Source organism: Sus scrofa, chromosome 1 (genome assembly GCF_054392235.1).
Source record: "Sus scrofa isolate SSC_HxYL_T2T_F1_AM1 chromosome 1, Sscrofa_HxYL_maternal_Yorkshire_Landrace_v2.0, whole genome shotgun sequence".
Lineage (NCBI taxonomy): Eukaryota > Metazoa > Chordata > Mammalia > Artiodactyla > Suidae > Sus > Sus scrofa.
In genome coordinates this window covers 281,237,832-281,258,247 of record NC_139383.1, presented here as the reverse complement: position 1 = coordinate 281,258,247, position 20,416 = coordinate 281,237,832, and the positions used below count along the sequence as shown (strand labels likewise).

General features: G+C 45.9%; 1 protein-coding gene across 28 annotated transcripts in view; it reads right to left on the bottom strand.

Annotated features, from left to right (window-relative positions):
- The window catches only part of GARNL3 (GTPase activating Rap/RanGAP domain like 3), a 147,651-nt gene that overhangs the window by 103,007 nt on the left and 24,228 nt on the right, over window positions 1–20,416 (bottom strand). For 14 of the 28 annotated variants that reach the window (XR_014826924.1, XR_014826925.1, XR_014826944.1 and 11 more), the window contains one exon: window positions 6,820–6,889. The exons of 10 other annotated variants lie outside the window; for them this stretch is intronic. Coding sequence is in view for 7 of the 18 variants with exons in the window: in XM_084995476.1 (XP_084851602.1) it covers window positions 6,820–6,889 (70 nt within the window). In the remaining 11 variants the exon portion in view is untranslated. Of the gene's footprint in view, window positions 1–6,819; window positions 6,890–6,960; window positions 7,078–7,892; window positions 8,576–20,416 lie in introns of those variants that run through there. 4 more of the 28 variants (XR_014826942.1, XM_084995513.1, XR_014826927.1 and 1 more) reach the window with 3 other exon arrangements.

Sequence of the window (20,416 nt, the reverse complement as noted above, 5' to 3'; positions counted from 1 at the left end):
GCTAATGAGTCCAACTGTACTGGGGAGGGAGGAATCAAAGAAGCTTGTTCTTCCTTTCCTTTATTTTTGAGGGGTTAGGCTACTCTCTAATTTCACCCAAACTGAACCCTCACTCACTCAATTCGTATTTACCGAGTAACTAATGCTAAGCCTCGTGCTTGGTACTAGGGACACAGAGGTAAATGAAGAGCCATGATTCCTATTTTTACAGTCTGTAGTCCATATCATTGCTTAGGGGATTTTTTAAAAAGTGCCAGAGCTAACGGTCCACTAGCAGAAGAAGACATTTTAACCAGGGGTTTTCAGTTTGTACTTTTAAACATGAGCTTCCGGCCCAGCTCGTGTTCTTTGAAACTGACTTTTGTCTCTATTCTTTTCAGAAGGAATCTGCCCTACCTACAAACTTTGCTGAGGATGTGGGTCTAGGAGGCCACACTTATCCCCCAGGACTCCGCCACCCTGAACACAACTCTTGGAATCGGGGATAGGTACCTGCGCCAGAGGAACCAGTCTGTAACATTCTAACTGGAATTTGAAATTGGGGTTCAAGAAGGAACAGACCATGATGGGCAAAGGGGCTGCAAAACCAGGGAGACTGGGGGCTGGAAATCAATTTAGTAATTAAAAAAAGAAGTGAGTGAAAACTTAGCATGGGCCAGACCCTTTGCCAGGACCTAGAAATACAAAAATGAACGAGACAGACAAAGTTCTCACCCTCAATCCTAGTGGATGAGAGGGCGGTGAGGAAACAAATAAAGGAAAGGAATGAACACCACTGAGAAAATGAAGAGGCTGCTGAGCTAGAGAAGAGCACAGAGGAGGAGGCCACGTCACGGAGGGTGGTTGGGGAGGTGGCATTTGATACAAGTGACTACACATCAGGCTCCAAAAATCTTCTCGCAGTCACCCAGGCCCAAATGTTAAAATCTGCAGACACCGACCCCAGCTCATGATAAACCTTTCTTTTTTGGATGTATGCAGTACAGTCAGACATCCTTTGAGGCCACCCTGAGTTCCTAGCACCCAAACCGAGCTATCCTCACAGAGACACATTTATACGTTTCTTTCTGATACATCATTGTCTGAGACCAGCTGTGAGAAGCACTGGGGGAGCCCAACCCAGGAAGAGCGAAGGCCGACAAGGAGGAGCACCAATTGTTCTAGAGACTAAAACCTGGCCAGAGGGGTGCGGCCGGTGAGTGAGAGGCAGGAGAGAGGTGGGAGAGGAAGGCACAACCAGGATAGGGCAGGATCGTGCAGTGCGATGAGCCACAGAAGAGTGTAAAGAAAGAAAACATATCGGGTTAAAACATCACTCTGGGGAGTTCCCTTCATGGCTCAGCGGTTAATGAATCCGTCTAGGATCCACAAGGATGCAGGTTTGATCCCTAGCCTCACTCAGTGGGTTAAGGATCTGGCATTGCTGTGAGCTGTGGCACGGGCTGGCAGCTGCAGCTCTGATTTGACCCCGAGCCTGGAAACTTCCACATGCTGCAAGTGTGGCCCTAAAAAGCCAAAAAAAAAAAAAAATCATTCTGGCATTAAAGACAGACATATAAACCAATGAAGCTGAAGAGAAATCCCAGAAATTAACCCTTGCATACATGGTCAAGTGATTTTTGATGAGGATGCCAAGACCATTCAGTGGAAAAGGGACAGTCCTTTCAACAAACAATGTTGCATGCAAAAGAATGAAGCTGGACCCTTATACCATATACAAAAATTAACTCAAAATAGATCAAAGACATAAATGTAAAAGCTACAACTATAAAATGCTTAGAGGAAAACATAAGGGGGAATCTTCATGACACCGGATTTGGCAACAATTTCCTGGATAAAACCCCCAAAACACAAGAGAAAAAAATAGATAAACTGGACTTCATGAAAATTAAAGACTTTTGTGTATCAAAGGGCATTGTCAAGAGAATAAAAGGACAATACACACAACAGGAGAAAATATTTGCAAATCAGATATCTGATAAAGGATTAATATCCAGAATATATTAAGAACACCTCAAACTCAACAAAGACAAAGCAAACGACCCAATTTAAAAATGGGCAAAGGACGTGAATATCATTTCTCCAAAGAAGATACACAAATGGCCAACAAGCACATGACAAGATAGTCAATATTACTCATCATTAATGAAAGCCAAATCAAGACAACAAGAGGATACCACTTCCAAACCATTAGGATGGCTATTCAAAAAAAAAGAAAAGAAAAATAGGAGTTCCCTGGTGGCTCAGTGGGTTAAGGATCCAGTGTTGTCACTGCTGTGGCTTGGGTCACGGTTGTGGTATAGATCCGAGCCCTGGTCCAAGAACTTCCACATGCCGTGGATATGGGAAACAAAGAAAATAATAAGTGTTGGTGAGACCATGGACAAACGGCAGCCCTGGGGCACTGCTGGGAGAAATGACATCAAATAGTGACGACACCGTGAAAAAGTGGGCCTCAAAAAGTTAAAAACAGAATTACCATATGATCCAGCCACTCCATTCCTAGCTAAGATCCTCCAAAGAATTAAAAGCAGGGGCTTGAGCACATACTTGTACACCAATGCTCACAGCAACGTTATCCACAGCAGCTAAAAAGTGGAAACAGCCAAAACATCCATCAATAGGTGAACAGAAAAACACAACGCGGTACACACACTATGGAATATTATTCAGCCATAAAAGGAATGAAGTTCCGATACATGCCCTCACATGGACGAACCTTGAAAACATTATGCTAAGTGAAATAAACCAGACATGAAAGGACAAAAGCTGTATAATTCCTCTTCTATGTATATGCAGACGAGGCAAACTCATAGAGACAGAGGACAGACTAGAGGTTATGAGGGGCTGGGGAGAGGGGACAAGGAGGGAGTCACTGTTTAGGGGGTACAGTGTCTATTTGGGATGATAAAAAATGTTCCGAAAGTAGATAGTGGCGATGGTTGCATAACACAGGATGGCCCTGAATTGTACACTTAAAAATGGCACATTTTATGTTGTTTGTATTTTACCACGATAAAAAGAAATATTGAAAAACCCATCGCGGCTGGGGAAAAATGGACTGGAGAGAGGCCCCGGTGCTCTCGGGGAAGCTGGCGTGCAGACAGGAGACTGGTACTCCCACGCGGAGAAAAGCCAAGCTGAGAAATCACGGGGACCAGAGAGAAATAGAGAATAAGGCGCTTGATGGCTTCCCGGTCACATGGGGCCCAGCTGTGCTTCCTGCACGGCATCCCGGGGAGGCTCACCCGCATCCTTCCCATGAAGCACTTTCCACGTGAGCTGGATCTCCGTTCCTTGCAACGAAACCATCCCTGATTAAGGTGGGGACACGGCTGGGAGCGAGCCAAGGGGCAGCCTGGAGACTCAAAGTTTGAGGCAGTTGGTTCCTGACTCTAGACCATCTACAGCGGAACAACTGGTTTCTCCTTCCCCCTGAGCACCTGGCGCCGTGCCTGCCCCATGGTGGGAGCCTTCGACACATAACCATTGAATCAGAGCGAGGAGCTCTGCCGTGAGTCTGCAGAGATCTGAGTTTCATGTCTTCACTCACCAAACTGATAGCCAACGGAAACCTAGGGGGAACCAAGCTTCTCTACTGCCCTCATTACTGATTTGAATGGCCAAGTTCATTCTTCACAAGGACTTCTACCCAATTCACTGAAGCTCAGGAGAAGTGTATGCTAAAGTTTCAATTTTACAGAATCCTGAGGACCCCTCTACAAAGTTTGAGTCCCAGGAGGCTCAAGATCGACTGGGTTCCCAACAATATTCATTAAAACCAGGTGTAAGAAAAATCAAACTCTGAGTTCCCATCATGGCTCAGCAGGTTAAGAACCTGACTAGTATCCACGGGAATGTGGGTTCAATCCCTGGCCTTACACAGTGGGTTAAAGGATCCAGGGTTGCTATGGCTGTGATGTAGGCCAGCAGCTGCAGCTCCAATTCAGCCCCTAGCCTGGGAACTTCCATATGCAGCAAATGTGGCCCTAAAAAGCAAAAGGAAAGAAAGAAAGAAAGAAAGAAAAGAAAAATTAAATTTACTTCCTCCTGAACCAGAACACATAAAATGGTTTTTAATTTAATAATACTCCATCATTTGTCATTCTTGGTGAGAGATAATGTCTTAACCATTAAAACACAAGAGTCAGAATTTCAGGAGATCCTCAGAGGGCAAAACTGGAACTTGCTCACTGTGTCCTTCCCAACCACCCTAACCTCCAGCACATGCCACTTCTAACACGGGAAAACTAGAAACAACCCGGTTATGCCAAAGGAGGGAAACTGCTCCACCGGTAATGGCTGATCTCCTTGTTGGACTATCACGTACCAATTAACATGGTAACCTGGAGCCTTATATAACAAGAAGATACTTTCAAAAGACAGTTAACCAAAATATAGGAGTCCAGGAGTATAAATATGTAATTTGATTCCAACCATGGAGAAATTGGCATTTGTAGCTATAAACATTGGAAGGTACCAAAAGGAGAAGAAAACACGTGCTGCAAGGTGGGGAAATGGAACTAAAATATGTTTAAAATTTACTTAATAACATTTTAAAAGTCAATTATAAACACACACACACACACACACACACACACACACACACACACACACACACACACACACACACACACACAGAGTCATGGGCCCAGAGTAAAAACTTGAACAAATGGATTGAAGAACTTTGGCTCCGTGATGCCTTGTCATGCTGGTATGATGTCCTGTCTGGGATTCTCTAAGGCAGGGTTTCCTCAAGTGTGGTTCTGGGACCAGAGGCATCAACCTCATCTGGGAACGTGTTAGAAATGCATATTCTGGGCTAACCCGACCTACCGAACTTGAACCTCTGGGGATGGGGGTCCCATAATTTGTTCAAATAAAATCTCCGGGGGATTCCGATGCCTGCTCAAGCTTTAAACTGCTGCTCCCAAGTTTCCAGTCTGATATTCAAGGCTATAAAGGGTCCACCCTACATACCTAGGTTATCTCCCCTACACACCACTCTCCCTGTTTACAAGAGTAAACTTATCAGATCAGGTTCAAAGTCTTCACCTGAGAGTCAAGGTTCTACTTTTGCTACCAAATTTCATCTTCACTCCTACAGCCAGTTAATGGGGATGGTGCTTATGTGCATTATCTCATTTAATCCTCCTGACAACCCTAAGGGAGATCTTATGTACACCCCCATTTCATAGATGAGTAAACTGAGGCCAAAAATTCTAGATCATACGACTAGTAAGTGATGAAACAAGAATGACTTCTGAGCACAAGCTCTTAAGCACCACTGAGGTTCAGAGAAGTTCACAGAGATAATAAGAGATGGAGCTGGTACATGAACCCGGGCCTGTCTGATTCCAAAGCCTAGCTGCTCTGTAATCACTAAGCTCTGCCGTCTGACACTCTCTTCTGGGCAGGACAATTTGCTCACTGCCCTTCGAATACATCACTGCCAAGAATGATGCTGTTTGCAAATACCTACTGTCTCTCTTTCTTGCCACCAACCCACATCCCACAGCCTCCATACGGCCTTCCAGGCTGCTTCCCTGAGCTTCCTGGCTAGCCTGGGTTGTTCCTTTTCCCAACCCCCACCATGCCCTCTCTGTATGCGTCTCATAATATTTACCAATTCCCACCCCGAATTATAGTTATGCACCTGCTCTTTCAGGAGAGGCAGTGGTCTGAGTTATGCTACCAGTGACTGACACAGAATAGGCATTGATTGAGTCAATCAATGTGTCTTTTATGTGACTACATTCATTCTTTAGATGTATTACATATCTTATCTGTCCAGCTGGAGGACAGCAAGTGCCTTAAGAACAAGGACCAAATCTTTCATTTAATGTATATTTTCAAGAGTATACCTGGACCAGGGTATACAATCAAACCTGTAATAAAAATATGTTTGAATTCAAGTAGAATGCTATTGGCACACAGTTCTGGAACAAATTTTTCTACCTTTAAAACCCAGCAAGAATGCAGCATATATTAACCGGGGATAACTGGGTACTGTACGAATGGATCCCAACAACTCAGTTTTTATAAATAGAAAAATAAATGTAATGTTTTTAAAAAGTGATAAGTGGTAATCAAAAGAATCTTATGAACATATTTTCCTGAAAATTTTGTTCAAATTTCCATGCCATTGGGGAAAAAAACCCTCACAATTCTGTCTTTTGAAAAATTGAGGCTATGCTATGCCTTCATTATGCCTCTTTTAAAGCGAAAGCATACTATTTAAAAAAAAATCGTAACACAAACCCCGATGTCTCTCATTAAGAAAAATGTGGCTATTTCCATTCCAGATACCTATTATCTACTGCAGTTATTTATCTAATCCAACACATATACTTTTCACAGGAAAAAAAAAAAAAGAGAGAGCTCATAAATATTGTAACTCCTATCACATACCCAGAGAGCAAAGGTACAGAAAATCAGAATATGATTACAACAATATTTAAACCTCAAAACTAGGTTTATAAACTTTTAAGGACAAGATAACATAAAAGCCATAGGCTACCTTTCTTAATTCATAAATTCATAATTCATTTTATTTAAGGATATGCACTATTAACAGAGACAAATACCAAGCCGCAACATATTTTTAACAAACCGAAAGACACAGATTAAAAGTGCGTAACAAAAAAACACACAGATAAAGAAGACCAAATTATTAGAGCCTTTCAGTAGTCATTCATTCCCATCCAATCCTCATACCGTACTCTCATGGGCTAACAGCAAATATGCAACAAAAGAGCTTGGCGAGCCTCTCTAAATCGAAATCAATGTACTACCACTGAACAGACAGTGTAAACTTACCAGCTCCACAGATCCATAATGTTTCCTACTGAAATCCCCACGTCTACAGCCTAGGTCTTCCGAGACAGAGCTGGAACAAAAATGCTTCATCAGTATTATACATAGCGATCTGGCCACAAACCTTCTGCAAAAATCAACTACCATTTGCAAAAAGGGCTGCTATGGAACAGGCTTGCCCAGCTCCTCACTGCAGGGGAGCCTCCTTGCAACAGACACAGTCCTCAGCAGCCATTGCAGAGCCGGGCTTTCATGGAGCCCTCAGTAAGAAGAAAAACACCCGAGTCATCCCTGGAAGGATAGGCAATGATTGAATTAAATATTTAGTCATTTGGAATCGATTGAAATTTCCCAGGCTACTGGTGGTTTATAATTTCATTTCTGTATAACCAAGGGAATAGAAGCCCTGCAGTAAACTTGAAGCAAGGGACAAAGCTTGCAATTATCATTCGTTTAAGAGAGCCTCTTTATCCCAAACACTCAACATTAAAAAACAACCAACATTATGTGAGGCTATATGGGAGACATAAACTTTAAACGGAAGGGAAAAAAAACCCTTCAAAATCCTGGTAGGCCCCACCCCTCCCCTTGAATTTATGACAACATGACAATATGAAAAAAAGACTAGGACTAACAGAAGGTCTAACTTCCCAGTACATTTAGGTTTGGGGGTTTTTTTGGTTTTGCTTTTTTACAAAATAGCAACTAATATTTTCCTACTCCTCCCCCCTACACACAAAAAAAACGCTTAAATCAGATAAGAAAAATCACATGCATTGTGGAAGAAGAGCAGTTAAAACAAGGGCAAAATTGTTCCTGCATTTGCATCTTGAATGCATAGTTACACCCTCCAAAGCCACATATCTCACTGAGGAGTTAGTAAGATACAGGACCCCAAGAGTAGTCATGAAACCACCGAAGATCCACAAATACAAACAGTTTTTATAAGTTTTTGTTCTAATATGTCATGCAAATAACTCTAATAAAACACAGAAAATAAAATTTCCCGGGGATTACGTGTGCAATATATCCAAAATATTTGGGATCTAACATGCAAAGAAAGGTGCATTTGGTACCTTTTCATCCTTCCTTAAAAGGGAGGCTACATTTTCTATGTTACTGCGCTCTTGGCACGTTCAGAAAGAGACTGACTCTGATGTTTAGCATCCACAGATCTGACTCTCTGCCAGGACACTATTTGATAGGCTCCAAGAAGGACAGCAGGAGAGAAATGAGATTAGAGTCTAAGGGTATTCTGCTTCACCATTTCACAGAGATGGCTGAATTCATCTTATGGGAGAGATTTAACCTTTCGCAGTCCTCACTGCTTTAGCTGAAACGGGGCCACAAATGAATGAAAGCAGCTTGGAAGGGTGTCCTAGACCTCACCCAGGCTACCTTCCTGCTTCTAGTGGCATGATTTTCTCCCAAAAAATCTCTGAAAGAGATGCAAAGCTTCCCTCCGTGGCCTGCTCCAGGTTGGCTATGTCCTCCGTGCTCATTTTCTCAGCCCTTTTGCAAAACCCTCCTGGAGGACGTTGTCATTGCCTTACATAACACTTCAAAATTCTTCCCCAGCGGCCCTCAGCTACCAAGAGAGTGGGCTCCAGGGAGGGCAGCGTCTCTGCACTTGGACAGACAGCTGATGCCTGGGGGCTGTGGACCGAGCGCTGTGTGCCCAGACCTCCGCCCGCCTCCTCGGTGGTAGCTGGGCCCGTGACGCAGTCGGCAACAGCAGCAGCCGCTTCTAACCCAAATGGCAACAGCACGGACAGAGCAAGGATGCCGGGCTTTGGGCCCCCTCACTGTGCTGCCCTCAGCACCACAGAGGGGGTTCGAAGACACAGTGCCGGCTCCCTAGCTCTGCCAACAGCCAGAAACAAACACAAAAAGATGACGACCCTGCATCCTGGAGCAACCAGCTCCTTAGAAGCCTCAGGGAGGGAAAACAACGTCCCAGGAAAACAACCAAGGGGGAGAGAAACAGGACCCCTGCTCTCCGATGCCCTTTCCCCCCCTAATTACATTTCCTCCAAGCCTCTGCGGAGACAGCCCTTGCTAATGGTGGGAGTCAGGCTGGATGACAGCGCTAGGGCTGCAGGAGGCGCTCAAACTCGCCGTGTTAGAACCTACCCTCAACTCCCCTCCGCCCTCCCCAGGCGCTCTGGCCCCTTGGCACCCAGCACAAGAGCTGTGTTTAGAGGGGACCACCCAAAACTCCAAGAGGAGCTTGTTCTTCAGGTCCCCAGGGCCTGGCCCTCCGCCAGGCTCAGAGTGGACACACAGTACATGCTTGTTGCCTTCGTGAAGACATGTGCACGCCTTTCGCATCTCGCCGGCGACCGCCTGACGGCGCCTCTCGTGAGCACAAGGCAGGTCGCCTGCTGACTGACCTTCTCTCTGATGAGCCCCTGGACGTCACTCCATCAGACCAGACAGTCCTGGCCCAAGAGACAGATAATGCCACATGCAAGCCCCAAACCCATCTTTGGTTCCTCTGGGGCTTGTCGCTAGACTACATTTCCTAGCTCCTCTTGCCGTGACGGATTTCCAGCTAAGAGAACACAAACAGCAGGGATGTGCCTGTGGGATCCCTCCTTCCCCGTGGCCAGCAGGGTGGAGAGGAGCATAAGGAGAATGGAAGAGCTTTGAGATGGAAAAAACCCAGGTCTCTGAATGACCCAGGGGAAGGTCGTACCTCCAAAAACATCTGTATTAGAAGCTGATGTGAGCCACAAATAAACATTTAGTAGGTTAACCCCGCAGAGTTTGGGTTTACCTGTAAAAGCCTCTGTGCTACCTGAGCTAGTACAGAGGTTGGAATCTTGCCGTGGGGTGCTACCATGGCAACAGCCTAAAATACGTAGCACAGGCTTCCTTGGCCGGCAGCAGCCAGTGAGGAAAGTGATCTCAGAGGCTGGAGAGGTGGAGATCTAGGTTACAGAGCAGCAAAATAGGTGGTCAGACCTGCGCCCAATGTCAGAGTGAGGCCGTGCATTAACTCCTGCTGGCTGACCTTAACAAGGCTTTTTTTTTTAACAAGGAAGAGATGGGCCCAGGCAGGACCTGGATAGGTTTCAAGCAAAGACAGAGGGACTAGAGAGAGTCTAGAGACCAAGGACCTCACAGGCTTCAGAAACCGCTGTTTCTGGACCCCGACCCACGAGGATGCTGGCCAATGAAATGTGGGTAGAATGATGGGTCCCTCTTCCAGACCACACCAACACAAACTTCCCGGGGCTGATCCGGGTTCTCTTTCCTCATCCGATGGCTGCGAGGACCAAGAGTAGTGAAGCCACACCGTGAGGGGACCCCTGGTCCCCAAATGACCACACAGAAGATCCCAAGCAGGAGTACCCTCACTGGGCTGTGAGATAAGAGAGAAGTAACTTCTGTTGCTTTATTTAAGTCATTAAGATTCAGGGGTTATCTGTTACCATAGGCAGTTTTATCTTCATTGATACAGCTCTCTGAAAGTAAGAGGAAGTAGTGGAAGAATAATTCCAACAAAAAAGGGGTTCTCGGGGGCCAGTGGTCCAGGATGACCCTCAGGGTCAGCAAGCGACAGCCTCCGCCCGCATGTTTATAAGCATGAAGTTTTACTGGAAAAGAGCCGCACCCTCCGGCTGTAGGCTGTGGCGGCTGCTTTGGTGTTACAACGCAGAGCTGAGTGGTTGCAACAGAGAAATGCAGGGTCAAAAAAGCTCAAACTTTTTACTCTCTGGACCTTTATAGAAAGTTTGCCCAACCCCTGCCCAATAGCCTCGTGAATCCCTTTTGTTGGTTTTAGGTGTACCCATAAACTGTGATTAGTACGCCATTGAAAACAGCATTTGGAGTTCCCGACGTGGCTCAGGGGAAACAAATCTGACTAGCATCCATGAGGACGCAGGTTTGATCCCTGGTCTTGCTCAGTGGGTTAAGGATCCAGCGTTGCCATGAGCTGTGGTGTAGGTTGCAGACGCGGCTGGCATCTGGCGTGGCTGTGGCTGTGGTGCAGCTGGCAGCTGTAGCTCCGATTCCACCCCTAGCCAGGGAACTTCCATATGTCTCGGGTGTGGCCCCCCGCCCCTGAAAGAAAATAGCATTTAGTAGACTTTAGGTTCCATTAGAATCCCTGGGGGAGCTTTCTAAAAATGCAGATTCTCTTGCCCTCGTCCCAGATTCAGCCTGACTGTGACATTTATAGGCAATGGTAAAAATTCTGAAGCAGGTGGTTCACAGACAATATTTTGAAAAAATATTGCGCTTCCAGATGACTGTGGAATCCCTAGGAAACCTGTCAGCCATTCTGCGGCCCTTTTACAAGGTAGGCCAAGGCCTTGAGCAAGGTCTCCGTGCATGGGAGGAGGTGTCACGCAGTCCTTAAGGGCAAGTGCTTCGGTCACAGACAAGGGTTCTTAGCCTTGTCCAGCCTCCGTTCCTGCATGTATAAAACGGGGTTGATAGTATCACCTACTTAACAGGGTGAACGAATACACTCAAAAGAACAAATAAAAGTTTATTCTAAGCACAATGTCTATTACGTGAAAACTACTCAATCAAAGTGAGCTATTACTATTGCTCTGATGATCAGGAAGAATACTTCTCAGGTTGTTAGAACCCTGGGAAGGGGCATGCAGCACACATGATCACTAACTTCTAAAAGGAATTTTAAATAAGATTTTTTTTTTTTCCTTCCTGAAAGGGAGACCTGGGGCCAAGCAGCAGGCCTCACTGGGGTGGGGCTAATGGCAGCATCACAGCTCAGCACAGCAGCTCCTCCCCTAAAGTGTTGGCCTGGCTGTGCCACTTCACCAAGAAAATACTTGGGGCCCAGGAGCATGTCACCAAAACAGGCAGGTGCAAAAAAGAACCAGAGTTCCTCACACGCAGTGTGGTCTAGGCTCTAAATAGAAACGCTTTCTGTTTTAGCAAGGTAACGTGTGAGGATGCTGGATCACGCTTTGCAAGCATGAGCAGAGCCGAGGACCTTCATGTTAAATCGCTAAAGGAGGCCTGGGATGAGAGCAAAGATTTCCAGCTGCACACAGAGGCTAGAAAAATTACCATTATGTAAGTCAGGATCCCGGAAAGCAGGACAACCCCCTCCAAGGAGTCAAAGTTATGGCACCTGAGTAAGGAAAAAAAGGAGGCTGAAACTCAGCAATACGGGTCCATCTTCAACTGGCCCAGAGAGTAGGGACTGACCCCAACAACTGGCCAGACCCTACCAATCCAGGCCTCGGTCATGTCCAGACCTGCTGGGAGAGTTAAGGCCAAGAAAAAGACAGGATGCCTTCTGCATCAGCAGAGAGAATTCGTGAAAAGCAGCAGGCTTACCAACAGCGGAGTTCAATGTCAGGAGCGCCAAGACACCACCTCCACCCCCTTGATAAGCAGAGAGTAACAGACAGATGGAAGGGATACCCCTCTTTGAGGGACAGAGAAGCTGAAAAATGTGCCAGACTACAGCTTTAGGCTTGGAGGGAGCCCAGGCCTCCTAACAACAGGTACTAGAATAGCTTATTGCACAGAAGGGAACAGTTGTCTCTCCTTCTGAAGTGACACAAAGAAGCAGAACTGCAATTATACAGTAACTTCTAACGATGAAATGGAAAAATCCTGTCCTCTTTTGAAGCGAGTTCAGAACCAGGAAGCAGGCAAGCAGGAGGATGTCTAGGATGGAAGGCTCCCAGGAAATCCAAGCCCCTGGATGCTTGCTTATGTGTCCACGAAGTTTCTGGACATACTGGTGTCCCTGGAGCTTACCAGGGTCTCTGCTGTTACTAAAGTCTTGTGGAACTTCACTGCAAGGTTCCTTTCAGCAATCATCTCTGCCAGTGCCCTTGAAATTCGACCTCTAAATACAAAACAGCAACCACACCAAGCGTTGGCGGGGACACGGAGCAAATGGACCACGCACACGCTGGGGGGTGGTGGGGGTGGGGGGGAGTACGAGGTAAGCTAAGCCTCTTAGGAAACCTGCTGGTAGTTCCTTGTGACATTAAACACACAGTTACCATATGAGCCAGCACTTGCATTCGTGGGCATTTATCCCAGAGAAATGATAACATATATTCACCAATACCTGCACACACATGTTCATGGTGGCTTTATGCATAATAGCCCCGACTGGAAAAAGCCTAGAACTCCTTGGAAGGGCAAATGGATAAACAACCTGTGGTTGCAGGCACACCACGGGCTATCCCTCCGCATGGGAAGGACACACTCTCGAGAGATGCCACGACTTGGGTGAATGTCCTGGGAATGGTGCGGGGTGGAAAAGGCCAACCCTAAAAGGTGAGACACTGTGATTCCATTATATAATATTCTTGAAATGACAAAACCATGGAGGGAGGGAGGTATGGTTATAAAAAGGGCAACTTAAAGGGCTCTGTGGTGAGGGAGCCAGTCTGTGTCTTATCCGTGTGCTGGATGAATGAACCTACCTACAAGTGCAGGTGGCACAGGGGCAATCTAAGACTAGTGGATGGTCTTGATGACAATTTCCTGGCTGTGACAGATACTTAACTAGAGCTCTGCCCAATGTTACCACTGGGGGAAACTGGGCAAAGGGTTCCTGGGACCTCTCGGTGTTATTTCTTATGACCTCATAGTGAATCTAGGATGCTCTCAAAATAAAAAGGTTAATTCAAAAAACTGTATCTGAGTTGAACTTCTTTCACTCGCTCCATAAACAGTTACTGAGCGTCTATGAGGAACCAGGTACCGGGCCAGGTGCTCAGCCTGAGATGTGTGGTCCCTGCAGTCACAGCACTTCAGTGCAATGGGGAAATATAAAGCACAAAGGACTTCACAGGAACAAAAGTATTGTTTGAGCAAATCATACCCATGTATGGCAACGCTGGTGAATTGGACAACTTCCATCCCTTTCATGAGTAGCATATGCTGCCGTCTTCAGAGGCGGGTGCCCTTAGCAGGAGCGTGAGAAGCCCGTCACTCTGCTCAGCTCAAGACCCCACCATCCAGAAACCTGGGAACTGCTACCTTTGATGCCTGCAAAGCGTAATGTCTGCACAGCGGCTCCCTCCCTCCCCACTCTTTAGTGACCCTGGCTTCTCCTTGCCTTAAAGGCCAAGGCGAGGGATTTCCAGCTCAGCGTATAATTTGGCTTGAGACATACCACTCCCCAGGATACTTATGCAGGCATGACCACAAAGTGATACACAGAAACTGATTTAAGAAAAAAAAAAAAAATCAGCAGACAACATATGTTGCTGCATAGCTCCCTTGGTCACCTGCAGATTTCACTTCTTTGGGGAAATCCCTCCAATGTTTGTCTCCCCAGGTTCTCAAGGTTTCTCTGCTGAGATTCCGAGAATCTGCCACCTGTGCCCAGCCCCTGAAGGGAGGGGTGCTACCCAGATGGGCACTTCTCAATGGTCCTATGGGCAGCGAGAATCCTAGAGACACCAGGACTTCTCTACCCTTGCCACTCCAGGTGGTCCTTTTCCCGGAGCTAGTGAGAAATGCATATTCTCAGGCCCTGCCCAGACCTATTGAGACAATCCATATCTTTTTGTGTGTGTGTGTTTGGTTTGATTTGTTGCTTTTAGGGCCACACCCGTGGCCTATGGAAGTTCCCAGGCTAGGGGTGGAATCAGAGCTACAGCTGCCAGCTTACACCATAGCCACAGCAATGCAGGATCCAAGCCGCGTCTGCGACCTACACCACAGCTCATGGCAACACCGGATCCTTAACCCACTGAGTGAGGCCAGGGATCGAACCCTCATCCCCATGGACACTAGTCTGATTCTTTTCCACTGTGCCACAACAGGAACGCCGACAATCTGCATCTTTTTTTTTTTTTTTTTAGATTGATATCAAGGTAGGGATTTATTTTCTTTTTTCTTTCTTTTTTTTGTATTTTCCCACTGTACAGAAAGGGGGTCAGGTTATCCTTACATGTATACATTACAATTGCATTTTTCCCCCACCCTTTCTTCTGTTGCAATATGAGTATCTAGACAAAGTTCTCAATGCTATTCAGCAGGATCTCCTTGTAAATCTATTCTAAGTTGTGTCTGATAAGCCCAAGCTCCCGATCCCTCCCACTCCCTCCCCCTCCCATCAGGCAGCCACAAGTCTCTTCTCCAAGTCCATGATTTTCTTTTCTGAGGAGATGTTCATTTGTGCTGGATATTAGATTCCAGTTATAAGTGATATCATATGGTATTTGTCTTTGTCTTTCTGGCTCATTTCACTCAGTATGAGATTCTCTAGTTCCATCCATGTTGCTGCAAATGGCATTATTTTGTTCTTTTTTATGGCTGAGTAGTATTCCATTGTGTATATATACCACATCTTCCGAATCCAATCCTCTGTCGATGGACATTTGGGTTGTTTCCATGTCCTGGCTAGACAATCTGCATCTTAACAAGATTCCCTGAGGATTCAAATGCACATGGAACTTTGAAGCATGATTCTGGTTCTCAAACCTAACTATTTGGGAATCACCCAATCTCTTCTCTAATTTGCTTTATTAGGAAACATGTCAAGATGCAGAAAAGTAAAGAGTAATGTAATGAATACTATAGATACACTTGAAACCCCTGTATACTTTTCCTTGATCTCACTTGCACCTCTTTCCCTTGAAACAATCACTAAATAATTTGGTTTATATTTCCTGCTTATTTTTTATATTGGTACTGCAGTATTGTTTAGCATGTTCTAAAACTTTACACAAATATGTACCATACTGTGACTACCTCCCTGCAACTAGCTTCTCTGAGAGAACAATTTGTTTTTCAGATGTGTACACGCTGCTACCTGTCACTCTAATCAGTCACGTAGTGCTGTATCTTCTGCTGCTGGGCCAATGCCTCCTGTTCCTTCATTCTCCTATTGTTGGACCTTTCATTTGTTGCCAGTTTCTAAACAATGCTGTAATGAACATCTGCGTACATGCCTCCTTGAATACAAGCACAATCTCAACCCCAGATTACATACTCAGGGGTAGAATTACTGGGTCATGCTATGCGTGGTGTGTCTTCGTTTTTTTCCTACATATTATCAAATTTGCTCTTTTTTTTTTTTTTTTTTTTTTTTGTCTTTTTAGGGCTGCACCCATGGCATATGGAGGTTCCCAGGCTAGGGGTTGAACTGGAACTGTAGCCGCTGGCCTACACCAAAGCCACAGCAACACGGGATCCGAGTCGTGTCAGTGAACTACACCACAGCTCACGACAACGCCAGATCCTTAACCCACTGAGCAAGGCCAGGGACTGAACCTTCATCCTCATGGATGCTAGTCAGATTTGTTCCGGCTGAGCCATGATGGGAACTCTCTCAAATTTTCTTTTCAGAGTGAATGTACCAATTTATTCCCCCACAGGCAACATGTGAGTTTTTATTTGCTTCATATCCTAGCCAATGCTTGGTATTGTCAGAAGTTGGTTTTGGGGCTACTTTTCTGTGATTTGCCTGTGCCTACTATCTTTTTATAGGATATTGCTCTTTTCCTAACTGAATTGTAGGAATTTCTGAATATTCTAAATACTCAAAAATACAAATGTCTTCTTCCAGGTGGTGGTTTTTCTATTTTAACTTTGTTCCTGATCTCTTTTATTATGCAGAACTTTAAAATTCTAATGTAGACATTTTCAATCTTTTTCTTTGTGGTCTTTGTTTTTCTGCCATAGGAAATCCTTCAGGAGTTCCTGCTGTGGTGCGACAGAAATGAATCTGCCTAGCATCCATGAGGTTGTGGGTTTGATCCCTGGCCTCGCTCAGTGGGTTAAGGATCTGGTGTTGCCGAGAGCTGTGGTGTAGGTCACAGATGTGGCTCGGATCCCCAGTTGCTGTGGCTGTGGTGTAGGCCAGCGGCTACAGCTCCGATTGGACCCCGAGCCTGGGAACCTCCATATGCTACAGGTGCAGCCCTAAAAAGACAAAAAAAAAAAAAAAAAAAGAAAGAAAGAAAGAAAGAAATTCTTCACCACCATGAATGTCATATAGTCTCCTATTGTTCTCTGCTCACATTTTAAAGTTTGCTTTATACATTTCATCTAAACACATAAAGGCCCAGGTCCCACCCCAGACTTCCTCAGTCAGACTCATCAGGAGTGAGAGCTAAACATCGGTATTTTATTCTGCATTTTAAACCAAAATAAATTCCATAGGTGACTCTGAGAAATGCTCACAGACGCCAAGGGAAGGCATCTCCCCCATCGAAATCCCAGGAAACCATCTCATTTCTGTCTTCTTCACTGGCTCATCCTTTCTCTTCTTGTCCCCAAACTCCAAGTGCTCCCTAAATCTGTCCTTTAAAGGATATATCCACTCACACAGCACGGGTATTGCTGACATGTCTCAAATTTACACCTCTGGGCTTAATTTATGCTCAGTTATCTTTCCTGATTTTCCCAGAAGCACCTGCTGCCGCTCGGTATGCTTTTCCAAAACTGATCCAATGGCTTGGTCTCTCACTTCTGCCGGTACCTGATTAGTTTCACAATCTCCACGCTACAGAGTCATCTTTGACCTCTCCCACGGTTTCAAGCTCTAGGATCAATCAGCGAATATCATCAGTTATCAATCATCTCCCACGTTTAGTCAGCCTAGTCCACCGAGGTCCTTACTATTTGACACCCCGTTTCCTCCAAGAGCCTAGCCCGTCTTCCCGCCGCCTCACCGTAGGATCTGAGGGTGGAAGAGACATCCAGCGATGTCCAGACACTTCCAGGTCCAGAGCTTGGAGGACCAGTGATGGCCAACCTGTTATCTGTGATAGCGCATCCTCTGCCAGATACTTGAAACACAGCTACCCGGTCTCTACTCACACGCAGTGAGGGATAAAGAGGCACGGTGTGCCCCGGGCCCTCCGTTCTTCCTGTCAAACAGCTTTTCTTCTACCCTGAATTGAAATCTATCACACTTTAACTTCCACCAGCTGGTCCGACATCGTCACCCGTTCACTTCCGAGTTTCCTCACCGTCGCTTACACACCCCCGGCCAGCTGTCCTGTCTGGCCGGCTCTCCCCGTCTCGGCACTCCAGCCACACGCCTTTCTTCCTTTCCTCCAACTTGCTGAGCATCTTGTCGTCTCAGGACCTGGAATGCTCTCTCCAGGCTCCTTCTTCTTCCTGCCCTCACCCCACCCCAGGCTAGAAATTACAACGAGGCTACTGGATTGATGTCTGTCTCCCCCGGTAGAAGAAGAGCTTCACCATGGTAGGTTCTCGGTTGGTTTTGTTCAAGGTAAAATCCTTAGCGTGTAACACAACCCCTGGCACAGAGTTAGCTTTCGGTGGCTTTTATTAAATACTATGCATAATGGGTGGGTGCGTGAATGAATGGAAGCAAGGAGCCAACCCTTTCACGTCTATGAGAGAAGCTTCAAATACCTGCGGAGAACCATCATGTGCCCTGGGAGTAACACAGGAGGGTGAGGCCACCTGTACCAGGTAGGTACTGAGACAAGGGCCGAGGCAAACACAGAGACCACTTGCTAACTTTCTCTAGGGTCAGGCCTCCGGAAAGACACCCCACGTGCTCACATCACAACCCACGGTTGGTGGCTGCAGCACGTGAGCTGGATCACACAGCATATTCAGGGAATTTGTTTTCGAGTCAGACCTAAAATCCTGTAAAGGCTGCCTCAGATTAATCTCAAAAAATTCACTTCAGAGGTTGAGACAATACCAGTGATATAAGCAAACAAAGAAAAAGCTGTGGGAGCCCTGGAAGTGGACAAAGTGTGACATCACACACTAGCGGTCAGCGCACGATGAAGCTTGCATTTCCTATGTCGAGTGATTGGCGTCTTTCAACACATAGATAACACAATTAGGTACAACCGGTTGATGCTATAATATTAAGAAAGCAGATCAGCTGCAAATGTCAAAGTCATCCAATTGTAAACTTAAGATTCTTGCATTTTATTGGATGTAACTTACAGGACAATAAAAAAATTATTTTAAAATGTCTCGCAGAGAAAAAACAGAAACTCTGATCCTAAACTTAACATCTATACGTATAGAGAAATTAGTGTTGCATAAGTGTGGCCTGATATTGACTTAGCTCTGTCTAACCCACCACTAATTCACTGCCTGATCTTAGGCAAGAAGCGGCCTTTCATGGGCCCTCAGTTCTGCAACTGTGAAATGGGGCTTGATCAATGAATTAATTCAATAAATACTGATAACCACGGTGCCTTCCTGTTGGATTTAATGCGAAAATACATAGGAAGCACCTGGCATGGTAAATAATCTGAGCACAATAACTATTTGAAGAAACAGAGGCTGTGCATCCACAACCTTCATTAGAAAGAAGGCGTGTGAGCTTGAAGAGCAACGTAGAGAAGAAAAAAACGTCTGCGGGAAATCTAGGGACGAGCAGGATTTTCCTGTCATCCAAAAGGTTCTCTCTTTAGGAACAGAGCTGCTGAGGAAGAAAAGCTTTTTTTTCCTTTACCCTCTTCTGTTCTGTAACTGGTGCCTGGGAATTAAAAGCTGGCAAAGACAGATGGACAGGAGAAAAGGCATACAAATTTTATTTCTGCACAGAAAAGAAAATCCAAAGCAGCCATGAGACTGAAGAGTTTAAATACGATGTTTCCAAAGGGCAATGAATTGCGGAGAAGTGACCAGACCAGAGAAGAGGGTTCTGGGCTTTCCAGGAAGGGGGCTACACGGCGGGAAGCCATGGCGGACTGGGTTATTAGGAAGGTTTGTGGGCACAGACTCGCCCCGGGGCCTTCTCTGTGTGTGGTGATAAGGGCTCCTCGCCTCCTCCTGGTATGAGAGAGGGAAGCAGGGCACCTTTACAAAAAGACATTCACGCTCTGCATTTAGGCAGATGGAGAAGGGCCAGGAGGTCTTCCTGTGTCTGCCTTTTCCCAGATGCCTTCAGCTCAAGATAATCCCTATGCGGAGTTCCCGTCGTGGCTCAGCAGAAACAAATTTGACTAGGATCCATGAAGACGCGGGTTCGATCCCTGGCCTCGCTCAGTGGGTTGAGGATCCGGCGTTGCCATGAGCTGCGGTGTAGGCTGAAGATGTGGCTCGGATCTGGCATTGTATGGCTGTGGTGCAGTCCGGCAACTACAGCTCCGATTAGACCCCTAGCCTGGGAGCCTCCAAATGCCACAGGCGCAGCTCTAAAAACACCAAATAATCATCCTCCTTATGCCAAAGTGGCATATTTTGGGGTAGTCTATTCTGACCCCCTCTAGAGTCAATACCAATATATGACATAGCCTTAGTCTCAGTCTCAAGCAGAGAAGTAAATGCTTGTGGAACTGACTCTGAAGTTTGCCCTGAGGTAACTGAGGAGTCGGGGAAGGCCCTGGCTGCTTTTTAAATGACCTCTGTATTGTTCTCTGACTTTCTGGACCAGCTGAGACCCACTCCGTGCTTATCCATGCTCGGTTTTTCTCCGGGTACATCCAGACCACGAAGTGGAAGAAAAGCCGCTTCCTCTGTGCGTTTAAGGTCAAACTATATTTGTGAAAGATTTTCGAAAATGTTTACTTCACCAAGGTCCTCTGAGCCTGAGAGGGTCCAAAAGAATGAGACTGTGAGACCGAGGAGGGGAAGAGAGAGCGGTGGGGGAAGGGGGCCAGCTCTTCAAAGAAAACAAAAGGCTACAGAAACC